The sequence below is a fragment of the Caenorhabditis briggsae genome (assembly GCF_000004555.2).
Source record: "Caenorhabditis briggsae complete genome, chrI, whole genome shotgun sequence".
Lineage (NCBI taxonomy): Eukaryota > Metazoa > Nematoda > Chromadorea > Rhabditida > Rhabditidae > Caenorhabditis > Caenorhabditis briggsae.
In genome coordinates, this window is record NC_013489.2 from 5,415,446 (window position 1) to 5,431,629 (window position 16,184).

Sequence of the window (16,184 nt, forward strand, 5' to 3'; positions counted from 1 at the left end):
AAGGCAGTTTGTTTGATATTGTTGCAAAAAAGGTGCACAAATGTACATAAGGTATTTTCATCAGATTTCTTGAGTTTTCTCCCTCCATCTACAGTAGTCTACAGTACTCTTCTTGAAATAGATCCTTTTTCTGACTTGAGAAAACGATCGGAAACAGAAACTTTGTACATATTATTTCAATAACGACAAAAATCAGCAGGAAACATACATCAATCACGTACTTCATTTCATTTAACTATCCGAAGTATTTCANCTCTCCGGAGTTTTTTTTACCCGGAATTTCCGGGGTCTCGAAACTTATAGCTTCATCGAAATCACGCTTTGTTGAACCTTTTTTTGCCCGATTGTCATGCAAATTGCGTCGTTGCATTTGTCACTGCACCGGCAGAACTGAATTCAACGGGAACTTGACGATGATCATCATCACGATTCTCGGTCATTTTTAGTAGTCGCGCCACATGCGTACGCAACCAACGTTCTTTGTTTTCACTTCTCTATACGCTCTTATTGGTGTACAGTTTAGTTCAACAGTCATTTTCATCTTTTCTCAATTTACACACTTTACACCCAAGAATGTTCAACGATGCCGTGGACATTTCTGACAAAATGTCCTTTTTCTATAATAATTGCATGTGCAAGTTTTTCCTTGTTGCTCTCTAGTAGATTTGCTGCTTAGCAACCGGTGTCCGAGATATTTACGGCTTGCTTCCTCGTTTTCTTTGAACTATTCTTTATCGAACTGCGTAGCTCTCAAGTCATTTGATTTTTTCAGATACAGTATACTAGTCGACATTCCGTGTCTCGACCATTGTTATTAATTTCGTCACATCCAGTGATTGAGAAGGGAAGAGAGTTAAGTAGAAACTAGTGCATATTACACTGGTCATGGTCATGGAGGTCGACGAACCAGCAGTTGCGGCAACTACATCTCAAGATGAGCAGGATGAAGCTCAAAATAATGACGTCGAGATGGACACTTCTGAAGGGCCCATCGAAGCCGATCAAACTTTTGAGGCTGTAGACCAAATTAATTGGAAATTCAATCAAGTGAAAGGAAACATAGATTCCGAGGTCCACACTGAAGGTAAGCTATTTATAAGGGACCGTTGTAACAAGACCGTTGTAGTAGTTACAGCTGATGTCATCTCGTGTGTGGAATTTTCACATGATGGTGAATATCTGGCTACTGGAGACAAAGGAGGCCGGGTAGTAATTTTTCAAAGAGATCAGAGCGTATGTTCTTCGTTTTCGAAAATAACTAAATTTGTTTTATTTCAGGGGAAGTATGTCAAAGGAGTCAGGTCTAGGGAGTACAATGTTTATTCGACATTCCAATCCCATGAACCGGAATTCGACTATCTGAAATCTCTAGAAATTGATGAGAAGATCAACCAGATTCGGTGGTTAAAGAAAAAGAACGCAGCCAATTTCATCCTTTCCACAAACGACAAAACTATCAAACTTTGGAAAATAAGCGAACGAGAGCGTAAGATTGGAGAGGATGCTTGGAACCTGCCGAGAACAAACAGAATCAAGTATAACTCAAAACAAAATTTCGATAAAAACCGACATATTTTTCAGCACAACTTCTTTCCGTGGTCGTCTTCAAATTCCTTCGATTGTGCCAATGGAATTGATAGTTGAAGCGAGTCCTCGACGAGTTTATGGAAACGCTCATACCTATCATGTCAACAGTATTTCGGTTAATTCTGATCAGGTATTAATTTTTTTCCCACTTCCAGTTTTCAAAACCTTCTGTTACAGGAAACATTCTTGTCTGCCGATGATCTACGAGTCAATCTCTGGAATTTAGAGATCACCAATGAGTCTTTCAGTAAATTTTGTTATCTCAGAGGTTTTTGAAAATCGTTCGTGTTCCAGACATAGTCGATATCAAACCTGCCAATATGGAGGAACTAACGGAAGTCATTACTGCCGCAGAGTTCCACCCAACTCAATGTAACTGGTTCGTCTACTCGTCATCAAAAGGATCCATCCGATTGTGTGATATGAGAGATCGGGCTCTTTGTGATGCATATGCTAAAAGTATGATAAATCGTTTGGTAACAAAAAAAAGTAGTATCGAATTTCAGTTTTCGAAGAGCCAGAAGACCCACAATCCAGGTCTTTCTTCTCAGAGATTATCGCTTCTGTGAGTGACGTCAAATTTTCACACAATGGGCGATATTTGCTAACCCGAGACTATCTCACTGTAAAGGTGAGCTTTTTATTGAAAACAACTTTAATTAGCTATTACTTTTAGGTTTGGGACTTGAATATGGAATCACAGCCCGTCGAGACCTACCCAGTGCATAATTATCTACGTACTAAACTATGCGCACTTTATGAAAACGATTCGATTTTTGACAAATTCGAGTGCGATTGGAGTGGTGACGATAAGTAAGCACCATTAGATTTCTTCGTTTAAAATTGTTTATTTTTCAGACATATTCTTACTGGTTCCTATCACAACTTGTTCCGAACATACGCTCGGGGCAACGACGGCGATTCGAAGACATGGGAAGCTCGACCGCAAGAACCCTACTCTCAGCTTCGATCTCGATCCGTCGTTCCGTCCGCTAAGCGGAAGAGACCAAATGTACCACCAACCCCTGAACAGGTTAGTTACCTTTGATCGTTGTAAAACAAAAGAAAGTTTTTTTAGACCGAGGAGGAGCTGTCATCAGACCAACTTCAATTCGATCGCAAGATTTTGCACACTGCTTGGCATCCAAAGGATAATATCATTGCACTTGCAGCCACTAACAACCTTTACATCTTCTCAGATGTTTAATTTGTCTCATCGTCATTGCACTTGTTCGTTTCACTCTCTCTCCACAAATTCTCATCTCTTTTTCCCCTTCTCCAAGTTTTTTTCTCATTTATCACAATCATATAACTCTAAATATTTCTTTTCCGTATTTGTCCCGATTTTTGTGAGAGTGCTCTCTCTCTCTCTCTCGTTCCATCCCATCCATCTTCATTTTTTCTTAGTCTTCTTGTCTACTTATTTTCAAAAAGAAACTACATCGTGTGTTCATTTTTCTTGTTTTCTTTTCATATTCTTCGTCAACATCATCATCAAGTTTGAAAGTAAAACAGAAATGTAGTTTGTTTTTCAAGTGTTTTTTTTGATTTATATTGCGTCTATTTAGGTATTCTTAGTTCCCGGTCTGGAATAGAGTTGTGCTATTTTCCTTGTGCTCTCTTCTTTCCCTCACTCTGAAATTCTCTTCTCTCCTATCCTCTCATATCATTCTGGAACTACGTGGCCCGTTTATTGTTTCTCTTTCGATTGCTTCGACTCCAGTGTTCTCTACGTCTCCACTTTCTCTAAAAGTCCATTAAGCTCTCTCAACGTTATCCTCCCGAAGTTCCGGGTCATGTAACAACGTTTTTGGATGGTTTTCCCCTGTTAGAATTGCAAACTTTGTCAATTTAAACTTTGTCCTGTTTGAATGCGTGTGAAGGTATTATTCTCACCTTGATTAGGCTCCATCTTGTAATTTTAGTAAAACATCCCCCAAACTTTTGGCCCACTTCATTTCCCCTTCATTCCATACTTGTAACGGGCCGGGCTTTTCCGGAATTTCGGAGGCCCGTCCCGGCGGGCCCGTCATTTCACTAGTTTCGAAATTTTCAAAAAACACATAAGGGGGGACCCTTATGTGATTTTTTTCGACCAAAATATTTTTTTTTCGAGTTTTTCGATCTTTTTTGATCAAACAGACAAACAATCCGAAATACGAAAAAAAAATGGAAAAAATTATATTGAGAGCTCAAAATTTGGCTCAAAAATACAGAATTTTTGACACCGGGCCTTCCGGGCCGGGCCCGGGCCTTGAAAATTTCCTCAGGCCCGGCCCGGAATTTTACAAGTATGCTTCATTCTTCTCTTCTGTCACAAGAATTTCAAAACTTTCTGACATAAACTTTCGTATCATCAAAACCTATCTATACCACTATTAATATATATGTCCCAGATTTCATTCACTGTAAAATCCTGTGGGTTCCTCTCTGTCTTCTCTCTCCTCCTCTCTTCGTTCCTTGACATAAATTTGTGATCAATACATTCTAAACTATCAACTTATTTATTGAATGGAAATAATCGGCAAATGTACATAAACAAAAGGAATAGTGTCAAATTTGTGACGATCAGTATTGGAGTGGCATGGCGACGATACGTTTGACGGACCAGTACTTGAGCATCGTATGAGACTTTGTAGACTGAAATTTTCTTATAAAATATTGTTTTCTGTCGAAAACTAAGCACTTTAATCATCGTAGGATTTTTGGTAAATGTCATCTATACGAAAATCATAATCCCCGTTTTCTATCCCATTCTTTATCCCTCAGAAAAATTAGAAATCTTCAAACAATTGCTATTATTGGATATATCTCTCTCGAAAATAAGATAATCCCTTTGTTGGTTGGGGCTCTCGATAACACGTCAAGTAGTACACATTCTAAGCAGATCAGAGGAAAAGAAGATTTTACAGTTAGGGGGCGAATCGAAAATGTTGGTCAGGAAACTTTTGGATCACCGTAATACTCTAATAGAAGACCACCATACTCAGGTAAACTATTCGGAATTAGATCGAATAACTTACTCGATTCCTATTGTCGAATTAAAAAAGTGGGACCTGAGAATCTGAAAGGCGTAGCTTTTCTTGATCTACGAAAAAGTGCGGGAAAAAACGTAATATTTCAGACTTTCGCCTCGTTCGAGCTACTTTCGCAATTAAGTTCGGTTTTATAGTAATAAGCTGAAACTGGTCAAGAAATACAAAGATCTTTTCTGTGGAGAAAAATGTTTATTACAGATCAAATATGTGGCAGAAAGGAATTTTTTGAGTTTCGAAAAGCTTCATTCCGAGGCGTGATTACTTAAGTCCAGAAAAAAAAAGTTTGGAGTCTTGCCGAAATTCGGCTCAAGTTTTCAGAGAACGTTTTTTTGAAATATTAAACCGATTAATCTGTATAATTTCAAAAATTGATTTCAATACAGACATTCAAATAAATTTTTTTTCCAAATACCGTATTTCCTCTAATAGGATGAGCAGTTAACTTTGAGCTCAAAAAGTTGACGGTGGGGAACTCACAACTTTGAGCTCAATTATTTCGACTCCTGAGGAAGATATCAGACATTTGTCAACTGATAAATTGCTTATCATAATATTACCAACATTTTATCAGTTGACAATTTCTTCATATCCTCCACAGGAATTTATATAATTGAGCTCAAAATTGACGGTTTGGGTGGGCTTTGGGACGACAACAATAGGCAGAAATACGATAGATTCTAGAGTCAGCAAATTAGTTATTTATTATCAAAGAAATTTATATTTTTCGCCTGAAAAAATTTAAATGTATACTTTCTACACCGAGTTTTTTTCTAGGGAATGAACGAGTTTGAGGTTACAAAAATTGAAATTTTCACCGACACTCTTTTTTAAATGGTACCTTTTCAGACTTCTAAACTGCTTTATTACTGTAGATAATACAATCGGGTAGGATTACTGTAGTTACAAACAAAAAGACCCACAGTAACCGTAGGAAAAACTACAGTAATCCAAAAATGGAGTTTTGCCTTTTTTGTTCATGACTACTTTTAATAGTACTTCTTCAGACTTCTAAACATTTACATTTTCAAGTTAAACGCGCAATTCAAAAATAAAATTACTGTAGATATAGGCTCAAACCAAACCCGAGTGATCATTTCCAGGTACAAAATATATCAACTCACTATATCTTTTCGTCTTCTGAAGACGTGTTCCAGTCGCTTCTTCACGCCATTCATTGGCGACTCCTCTGGAGATTGTAGTCGTCCAAAGAGCATTCGACTCTTGTTTATCTTCAACGATTCCGTCCAACATCTGAATATTGTTTTTTAAATAGAGCCATCTTTCGACAACTTACTCGTCGTCCGTCGCTTCCATAGGTGACTTGTGGTTTTCTTTTCTTCTGAAAATTTCAATTTGAGATTTTAGAAGCTTTTATTTATTCGTTTTACTTTATTTTCAGTAAAAACTTTTTTCAAGTAAAATGAATCAGACCACGAATTGATCTCAACTAATTAGTGAAAAGAACACATTCTGATTGCAGAGATTATTTGATAGAAAGATCAATGCGGATGACGTCAAATGAGGAACAAAAATGGTTGATAGAGAGAACAAGAACTGTTTTCGGAATTGATTAACTATTTGGAAAAAACAGATTGGTTGTTTGTTTTAATTGAAAGCAAAATATGGTTACTAATGGGTTATAAAACTTTCTGAAAACAAAAAACGATCACTGTAAAACCTGTACTTCCATAACTTTTAAATTTGAACCAGCTTATATCGGTTCCTGTCAAAGATATGAAAAAGTTGCCAACTGATAAATTGTTTATCATAATATCAGAAGTATTTTGTCAGTTCACTACTTTTTGATATCTTGCATAGGAATTGAGATACCCTAAAACCTGTAATAGAAGAGCCCCCTAACTTTCAACTTGGAGCCCTTATATCTCAGTTCCGGTGAAAGATATCGAAAAAAGATCAACTGACGAAATGTTAATCATAATACCAGCTACATTGTATCAATTGACACAGCTTTGATATCTTTCATAGGAACTGAAAGGGGGGGGATTTGAAAGGGGGGGGGCTTCTGTTACAGGTTTTATGGTATTTTGAAAACAAAGTCGGAGCGAAAGTTGGAAAATGTGCTGAAATTGATCGCGATTCTCTATTTGAAGCATTTAAAATGACATATAGCTTATCTTGATTCAAAACTTCAGAGCATCAAACATTAGGTTCAGAAAAGTTAAACTCAAAACTGTAAAATTTTTGAGAATCTCAACGAAGCCTATGCAAACGAAACCGGAAGAAACTTGAACAAACTCGCCGACTTAAAAAACAGTTTCTAACCAATGCTCTTTCAGAACCGAAATTCGACGAAAAGTAAATGAAAGTTTGAAAAAAAATTCAGAAAGAAGGTTCGAACTTTTTTCTAACATGTTCAGAAATCAGAAAACAATGAAAGCAAAAAAGTTTTTAAAAGTTTGACTGCATTTAGAAAATGTTTGACTGCACCGTATTTGCTCTAATAGGAGTCTACTCAAACCGTCAACTTTGAGCTTGATTATCTCTATTCCTGTGAATGATGTCAAAAAGTGGTCAACCAATAAAATATCGGTTCGAGTAGCACTTCATTAGAGGATATACGGGATTAAATATTTGTCTTACCACATCGAATACAGTTTCTTCTCCTCCGTTTTCATCTTGCTTTCCTTGAGCAAATTCATCGAGTTGTGTTGCATCAATCGGAGAATTGAAGATGTTAATCATTCTCGTCTGAAGAAGTGTTCAGAATGAAAAACAAAAAGAAGCAAAAATATGAGCGATGAAATCGAGAAGAGAAGAAGAATTGGGGCGGAGCTTCCCCCCGATATCGATTCTCTTCTTCATTCGACGTCTTCCTATCACTGAGAGAGACAGAAGGCCAAAACAGTGTCATATCAAATTAACATTTTTCAGGCGATAATTTGTCATCGACGGAAAAAAATGGAAGAGGATAGGAAAAGGGGATGGGATGGAGAGATACAAAAGGAATGGGTTTTGAGTAGAATGAGTCAGAATTCTAAAGAAAAGATCATGGAGAATCGAGAGAGGCACATGTCACCCAATTGATCTACCTGTTGATACTAAAGAGGCGTTTACCATGTGATTCTAGTTCAATTTTGAATCATTAGATGAAATATCTGGATGGAAGAGGAAAAACCCTTTACCGGGGGTTTTATCTTTCCTTGTTTACAAAACTTTTAATGAACAAGTTACTGATTAAGGTCATGTTCAGAGGAAGGATTCGGTTGACGTAGTTATTTACCATAGCCATTCAATTGATCAACTCCCAGTTTTAGTTGTCTTACTGTAGGTACAATGACCATCCAGCATCTACAGAATACAAACTACTGTTACATGGAAATGCATTGTTGAACTTTGAAAAAAATGGTCATTAATTTGATAAGCTTTGGGGTACAATAAAACACAAAAAAAGATGTATTTTTGTTTTTTGAAACGCGATTTTTTCTCAACACCTTGTTCTGACCGATTCATAATACGTCATATTTTCAACTGCTGATTGATGTCAAGGTACCGAAAAAAAACGCACTCCGAAACGTTCAAATTTGTTACAATTTAACTTAGTTTCTGCAAAAGGTATCAAAAAGTGATCAACTGACAAAATTTTTTTGATATTATTGTAAACATTTTGTCAGTTGATTATTTTTTGATAACTTTAACAGGAACCTAGATTTTTGGCTCAGATTGACTCAGAGTTGACTTTTTGCGTGGTTTTCGTTTAGAGTGCTTCCGGTAAGTTGGTGAATAATCAAAGACACTTAACTACCGTAATCCTCTAAAGTTGGAAAAACAATCATTTGCAATAAAAGTTTGCACAATATATGATAACCTAGTCAATAATTGCAAAACATAGCCCTTACAGACATCATCAAGGATAAAATAAATTTCAGAGAAACATTAAATTTTCCGTATTTCCTCTAATTGAAGCCAACCCAAGCCGTCAACTTTGAGCTTAATTATCGAAAGATTTGTCAACTATTAAATTATTAAACAAAAAGTCACCAATATTTTGTTAGTTGACAAATTTTTGATATCTTTCACAGGAGTCGAAATAATTGAGCTCAAAAAAAGACAGTTTGGGTAGGCTTCTATTAGAGGAAGTACGGTATTATCAAATGTCGTCTTCCTTTGAACTAATTGGAAGTTATAAATAGACATAAACAGTCATTAAATGATTTCCCATTTTCTATCGAAACTATTATATACATTCTGTCGACACCCGTCCCGTGCTTCTGCTCTCAAAAACCCCGTAAACATTCGCTGTGGGAGCATTCCGAGAAAAAATAGCCACGAGTTTTTGAAATTAGGAACCTAGAAAAAAGAAAGCATGAATACCATACAAATGAATCACCTTCTTCAGAATTCTTTCATCTTTTTTCTCATTTTCGTTTTCTCCAAAAGGGTGTGGTCTCGAGAAAGAAAGAAAAAAAACAAGGTGTCAATGGTTTTATTTCTTTTTTTTCTCGATCAGTTGTGATAAAAGAAAAAAGTAAATAGATGAATACTCAGAAACATATCAGTTATGACGTGTCGAAAGCTATTTATTAGGTGAAGAAAAAAAGTTGGGGCGAGAAAAAAGGGGCGGAGGAAAAAGAAAACGAGAAGAATGAAAAGAGATTGAAAAACCCTGCAATGGCAGTGAGATTATTATAGAAAGAATAGACGGGGGAAAGCAGAGAAACTGGAAAAGAATCGAAATAAAAAGTTGAAAATTGAGAATCACAAAATTTATTTGAACATTTTTCTGAATCGACGGAGCTTTCGCATCTTGAATCGTCGTCGTCGTTTGGATCCTTTGCCCCATGCACCAATCACAAAACTCTCAATTTCACAATGATTCTCTCCTCTTAAAATCTTAAAATATCCATCTTCTCCCCATTGTGTTCCCCATGAATTGGCACAGAGCCAATACTTGATTGGTCGACCAGTCGAATGATCTACTCCCCATCTGGAAAAAAAATCCATAAGGCGAAACTTCTAATTTTATAAAACTAACCCTAAAACTCGAACCGAATGATAACCCTCCGCCACAGAAGATGCTCCTTTCTGAGCAGCCAGATCCGAGTGTTGATAAACTCCTCCGGCATACATGAAGAAGTCCTCGTGGACTACAAAAGTGGCTTGAACTGGTCCGTTTGTCATCAATTCCGTCTGAATATCCTCTTCACGACTCGAAACTTTGTATGGAGGAGTCATTTTGAATGCGGTACTGTCCTGGGAACCACTTGGACAACGGAGGCCTTGGCGGTTTCTGAAAATTTTTTTTTTGGGAAATTGGTTTAGTTTTTTTTTGTAGTGGTAATTGCAAAATAAAAATACTAATGGCTGATAAAATTGAGCTACTCAAAAATTAATTAAGATATTAAGTTTCTGATATGGATTTATAAATCTTCCCCAGGTTTTCAACTTCGAGGCAATTTATCTCAGAAAATATCAAAAAATTGTCCACTGATACATCATTTATCATAGAATCACCAATATTTTATCAGTTGACAAAATGTTTATATTTTTTACAGAAATCGAGATAATTGAGCTCAACGTTGACCGCTTGAGAGGGCTTCTGTTAGTCTTTACTGTATACAGTACTGTATATTTTTAATGTGTTATTGAACCAAAGTAGAGTGATCTAGTTACATTTTCAGATATTTAGATTCTCCCCAAAACAAAAACTTTATTTTGTATTTGAAATTTATAAAATTCTTAACTGGTCAAAACCTAATTAATCTGACTTACGTATAATCTCTCTTTGGAATCAAACAGTGTCCCGGCTCACGGCTTTGTCCAGACACATACGGATAACAATGATCTCCAACAACGCTAAAAATGTATCAAATTTTTCTTTTTGTTGGTTTTTTCCTACTAACCCCAATTTTCGAATATACCACCATGCTCTATCCAAATATCCACCTTCACATCCTTTCTGTCGATGCTGATTGCATGAAAGAAGCTGTTGCGACGAAAGTGATGCATTGATTCGACCCTCCGAAATAATGGAAAGTCTAAAAGTCATAAAGTATGTGAATATCTGGAGAAGTTGAGAGATTACCGATCCGAAGAGATTCCAGTCGTGGAAACAGCCCAACTACTTCCACAATCTCCTTGATCAGCGATGGGATGAATCAGGTGCCCCCATCTGGAATTATTTTAGCTTTGGCTCAAAACTTTTGGGTAAAGAATATTTTGTCGTTTGCTCCCTAAATCATAGTGAAGTGTCCTATTATATTATTAGTATTATTAGTCTAATAGTATTATTAGTCTAATTGTTACAAACAAAATGAGTTTTACGGACTCTGCGGAAGACCATACTCGTTTCCGGTAGGGATTTTGGGCAGATGTAAAATGATTATTGTTCAGAATAGGATTACTCCGAAACGATTTTTTTTCTAGTTTTGAAATCAGAAATTCTAAAATACTGGAATAGACAAAACACTTGAATTGAATTTCTCGGAGTTTCTATCCGTCGCACAAAATCACAGTTTTAAAACATCCAAAAATTAAAGCTTCGCGATTTTCCGTTTCAAAATTCAGAAAAACTTAGACTTTTCGAAATTTCTCAAATTCTGATTGTGAATTTTTTTTTGCAATCCTGATACCTGGATTTCTGAACAGTTCGTATTCGAATAATTAGAATTTCTATACGTTTGCTTTTCCAATTTTTTCAATTTTCTTGTTTTCTAGAATTTCTTCCAAAATTCTGAGAATCTGAATTCAAGAACTTCATAAATGTGAGGACCCAGAAATCTTATATTTTCAAAATTGACATAAAAAACAAAAGTGGAAAATTCTGGGAATTCGTTAATTTCAAATTCGTATCAATTGAAAATCGGTTGTTTACCATTTTGTTCAACTTTACGGTCTCCCCAGCTCTTAAAATTAACTGCAAGCCTTTTTCTCATCGGAGCGCGGTTGCGCGCGGCAATTTTGAAAAATTTTGCACTGAAAACACGGTTTTCAGCGAAATTTTCTCATTTTTCGACAATTTTTTTCAATTTTTCGTCCATAGAAATTGTTAAACAGGCTAAAACACACATTGTAAGTACAAAAGCAGCTAGTTCCGACAAAAAATGAAAGAGGAGATCGACTTTGAAGCAATTTTCTAAAAACGGAAATTTCTCAAATTGTTCGGTGTTTTAAGAATTTATTCTGTTAAATTATTGTAAAGAATCTATTTTTGAGTGTTTCAATCTATTGTTCGATAAAAATCTCTCGCGGTGAGAAAAGATACCGCAATTTTTCGAAAAATGCTTCAAGGTCGATCTCCTCTTTCATTTTTTGTCGGAACTAGCTGCTTTTGTACTTAAAATGTGTGTTTTAGCCTGTTTAACAATTTCTATGGACGAAAAATTGAATAAATTGTCGAAAAATGAGAAAATTTCGCTGAAAACCGCGTTTTCAGTGCAACATTTTTCAAACAAAAATTTTCGCCGCGCGCAACCGCGCTCCTCTGAGAAAAAGGCTTGCAGTTCATTTTGGGAGCTGGGGAGACCGTGAACTTCCTCAACATGCCTATTTTAAGTCTGTCGAATTTTTGTAATTTTTGCACATTAAAAAAATTCATTTGAGCCATTCCAGTCTCCTCCACATTTTTTTATTATCTCTTGTTCTTAATTTTCCCTTCCAACTCACTTATCTCTGGCATCAAAATGCTCAGGAAGCTCTCTTGGCTTAATCAAAATCTCGTTCATATTTTGAACACTTCTCTCCGGAAACAGTGTTCCCAATCGATATTTGATTCCATCACTCAAACTTCGACCCCAAAATGCCGAATAGTTCCGGGCAGTCCATCTGAAAAGAGAAATCCAATTGAGAAAGTGATAAGGGGGGGGGGGGTGATAATTGAGACGAAGATGGGGGCGGTTATTATGTAATAGAGACCGTCCGTCGGATACGCGCCAGGAAGAAGAAGAAGTGTGTCAAGATGTCCATTTGATAACAAAATGATAAAGGACAATGATAGCAAGAATTTTGGAATTGAGAAAGAAAGAAAAATGACGAGAAAGAAGCGATTATTGGTGGATTAAAATCACTTTCAAAAAGCAATAAATCTCTTTTAGAATATAAATTAAAACTTACGAAAATCTTCCAGTGTGTAGTTTTTCCAGAATATCTGGTTGGATAAGGCAGGCAGTACCATCACACTTCCACATTCCATTTTGGCATGTACTGAAATAATCCCTTTTTCCGATTTCAATAAAAAACAAAACCAAATTTTCATTTTATAAAACCACTACTCATTAACGGCTAATTGGTAAATCAATGGTTCGTAACTGTTGCGTTTTCCCCCGTTTTTCATCTATTCAAGAAATGAAAAACAGGTAAAAACGTACAAAATTGTTTAGTCCAATTCAAAATCCCTATCGGAATGATTGCACCTAAAGTTTTTAGTCCCAAAAAAATTTTAAAGAATTTTTAATTGTTAGTGAAACAACATTATTGTAAACTTCGATCTCATAGAAGTTTGCTAGAACTAGTTAAGCAGTTTTATAATTAACAGAAAAGAATAGAGAGTTCTACATTCTTAACAAGATGAGACTTGTCCCTCGGAGTTAGAAAAGTTCAAAATGGGCCGAATTAACACATACATGGGTCTGCATTTATAACTTCAGAAAATTCTGAAAAGCTGAGAATAGTGAATCTCATTTAATGATCAATTAGAATAACGAGATTCCTAACTTATCCGGAAGCCAAAAAAGACTCATTCAACTCGGACATTGTCAGAGACGTAGACAACGATACACTCTAACTGTCTGCGCCTCTTCAAAACTTAAACGTAAACTGTGAGCCAATTTATCTCCTTTCCTGCGGAAGATATCAAAAAGTTGTTAACTGACTGAATGTTTCTGGTAATCTAATGAACATTTTGTCAGTTGACCGTTTTTTAATATGTTACAGGAAATGAGATATATGTATAGGAAGGGCTTCTATTAGAGCGTTTACGGTATCCCTTCAGCTGACAGTGTATAGAAAAGTTGTCAAAAAAGAAGAATAATTTCAGTTTGATTATTACGGAATCAAAATCCCAAAAGCTTTTATCCTCCTCTCCCACTCACCACTTTTCACAGTTTTTCTCCATAGTGTCTCCATCCATCGAGCAGCCTGTAAGAAAAAAGCATCATTAGTTTGCTTCTATTATAAATCCGAATCTAATAAAACTTGAAGAAACCAACTTTCTCCATCGATCCTCTGATCGTTTTGAATGTCTTTTCCGCGGCAAGTGGCCTCAAAATCCGGACAACAATCGTTTCCTGAATATGCAAAGATTTGAAAAAAAAGAAAAAGTGAATTAGGGGGAGTACCTCCGTCTGGACCACGGTCACAAAACATGTCGCAGTAGCAGAGATGGTCTCCGAGAATAGGAACCGTACAATCGTCATCTCGATTTTCACAACATGTGTGGGTCCGTGTCGAACAGTAGTCGCCTGGAAATGAGTTTTTGGATCTAGATTATAGATTTGGTTCAAAATGGATCTTGCAGTAGGACGACCCTTCGTATGCATCTGACGTTAACACTGTAATAGTCCCTCACTTTAAACTTTCAGTCAATTCCTGCGAAAGGTATCAAAAAGGAGTCAACCAATAAATTATTTTTCAAATTGTGACAAACATTTTGTCAGTTGTCCATTTTTTGAGATCTTTCCCAGGAAGTGTGATATATTTGGCTCAAAATTGACAGTTTGGGGTGACATTCTATTAGAGTGTTTAGTGTAAGCCAAAATGTATCAATTTTGAAATTTAGAGTTCTTCTTTTGCTAAATGTCACTCCTAATTCCAAAATTTCTCAAATTCAAGTTTCGAATTGTCAAAACCTATCAATCAATATGGTTTCACAAAAAAATGTTATCACCAAGACCCATTCAAGGTTATTTATTTCTTGTCTCCTCTTTTTTGATTTCCCTCGCTGTTTCCCTTGTTTCTTGTACTCTTTTACCATTTCTTGTCTTTTCAAAAGAATTTTATGAAAAAAAAAACGGGGATGAAGGAGAAGGAGAAATGATCGAATAGCTAGAGGTAAAACGGAGTGAAGGATTGAGAAGAAACGGAAGTTTGGGATCCAAAATAAAGAAGATTTGATCAGATTTTCATAATTTAAAAAATTCAAGAATGACTCCATGATTTTCCAATTACAGGGTAGCGCATAATTACTCGGACTCAAGTTTATACTAGAATAAAAATTGAGGAAAACATTGTACTGGGCTCACATTTGGATTGCAATTTTCAGCTGAGTTATCGCTTGTCAAGGTTTCTTCATCTCATGAAATTCACAAAGAAACATTACTCCGTTCATATTTGGACTTTAATAACAACCAGCCTGTTTGCCGCGCCTCCGGCGCTTCAAACAGTTGGCTGGTGCGCCTTCGGCGCGATTCAATCTATATTTTTCACTGTTCGTCGCTTCGCTCCTCTGTCTTACTCAAAGGGTCACGTAAATTTATATTTTATTTCAACTTTTTCAACGTGTTCGGACAGATCGAGAAAGAGAGGCAACTTCATTTATTTATCTAAGAATGATATCTAGAATTGAGGAATCGCTGTGAAAATTTTATTAGCTTTGAATCAAATGTAAAATTATATTTCTACCGATTTTCGTGCCTCCAAGATACTTATGTCTAAAGATATACCTGTGTTTATCAGTCCAGGTAATTGTGAGCCACCCTGTACAATCTGTATGTTCTTATAATTTTGGGAATTCAAATTTTGCTAAAAAATTATACAACGTATCTTTTCTTGAAATTTTTGACATGCTATCATAGTTTAGCATCTTTTTTGTTTACTTTTTTGTTTTGATCTAGGCCCACTCTTCTTCCAAAAACTCAAAGCAAAGATAAACAGAACGACAAGTTGAAGCACCTAAATCAAAGAGTCATCCATCAAGAAACTGCCTCTGGGGACGTGCCCTCCAGAAGACGTCCCCGTTTCTTTGGCTTTCCATTCGAAACGAAAGAAAGAAAGAGATCTAGAAAAGAAACTTACCTGGAATACCAAAGAATCCTCTGGAATCAATTGGAGACACAAAAAGTATTACTGCTAATAGAAAAAGTGCCGAATTGGGTGGCATTTTTTTTGATTCTTTTTCTTCCTCTCCCACAGTTTTTCTCTTGGACAGCACACGCTTCTTGATGTTGGGGTCAGGAGAAGAGAGAAAAAGAGAAACCGAACCAACGTCGACGTCTTCTTCTTCTTTGTCTTTCTTCCTAAGCTCCGCCCCTATTTCTTCTCTAGTTTCTCTTTTTCTGTAATGATCCATTCTCTTTCTATCCGATATCATCATAATCATATCAAAAGAAGGAGAGACATCCCGATTTTGGTTGGTTTCAAATCAACAAAAGAGGAAAAGAAACAAATTGAATTCCCGAAATCCCCTTCGATTTCTTCTCTTTTAACACATATATACCAATATTTCCGCTCGGCGCACACTTTTTAATTGGATTCGTTTCCGGAGGCTCCTATGGATACCTGAAATTTATCGACTTCGAAACAAAACGGGCATTTTTTGATGATAGCAACTATCTGATGCCTCTTCATTGAGGTGTAAACGATGAGGTGAAGACGAAAAAAAGGGGG

The 16,184-nt window shown here is 36.2% G+C and overlaps 3 protein-coding genes across 3 annotated transcripts; 1 reads left to right on the forward strand and 2 right to left on the reverse strand.

Annotated features, from left to right (window-relative positions):
• Positions 1-885: 885 nt before the first annotated feature.
• Cbr-sur-6 lies at positions 886-2,794 on the forward strand (the record flags this gene model as incomplete). The annotated part of the gene is made up of 10 exons (XM_002639202.1): positions 886-1,084; positions 1,136-1,233; positions 1,279-1,535; positions 1,582-1,717; positions 1,765-1,834; positions 1,882-2,046; positions 2,094-2,218; positions 2,264-2,400; positions 2,446-2,620; positions 2,666-2,794. 10 exons carry the CDS (start codon positions 886-888, stop codon positions 2,792-2,794), a joined length of 1,491 nt encoding a protein of 496 aa, XP_002639248.1.
• Positions 2,795-4,087: 1,293 nt separating this feature from the next.
• Positions 4,088-7,328, reverse strand: CBG03806 (the record flags this gene model as incomplete). Its single annotated transcript, XM_002639201.1, has 4 exons — positions 4,088-4,227; positions 5,747-5,876; positions 5,920-5,964; positions 7,227-7,328. 4 exons carry the CDS (start codon positions 7,326-7,328, stop codon positions 4,088-4,090), a joined length of 417 nt encoding a protein of 138 aa, XP_002639247.1.
• A 2,022-nt stretch (positions 7,329-9,350) lies between these two features.
• On the reverse strand, positions 9,351-14,553 carry CBG03805 (the record flags this gene model as incomplete). Its single annotated transcript, XM_045235258.1, has 11 exons — positions 9,351-9,570; positions 9,619-9,873; positions 10,356-10,439; positions 10,487-10,621; positions 10,669-10,755; positions 12,249-12,407; positions 12,696-12,785; positions 13,673-13,718; positions 13,786-13,867; positions 13,919-14,041; positions 14,551-14,553. 11 exons carry the CDS (start codon positions 14,551-14,553, stop codon positions 9,351-9,353), a joined length of 1,284 nt encoding a protein of 427 aa, XP_045092485.1.
• Between the last annotated feature and the right edge of the window lie 1,631 nt (positions 14,554-16,184).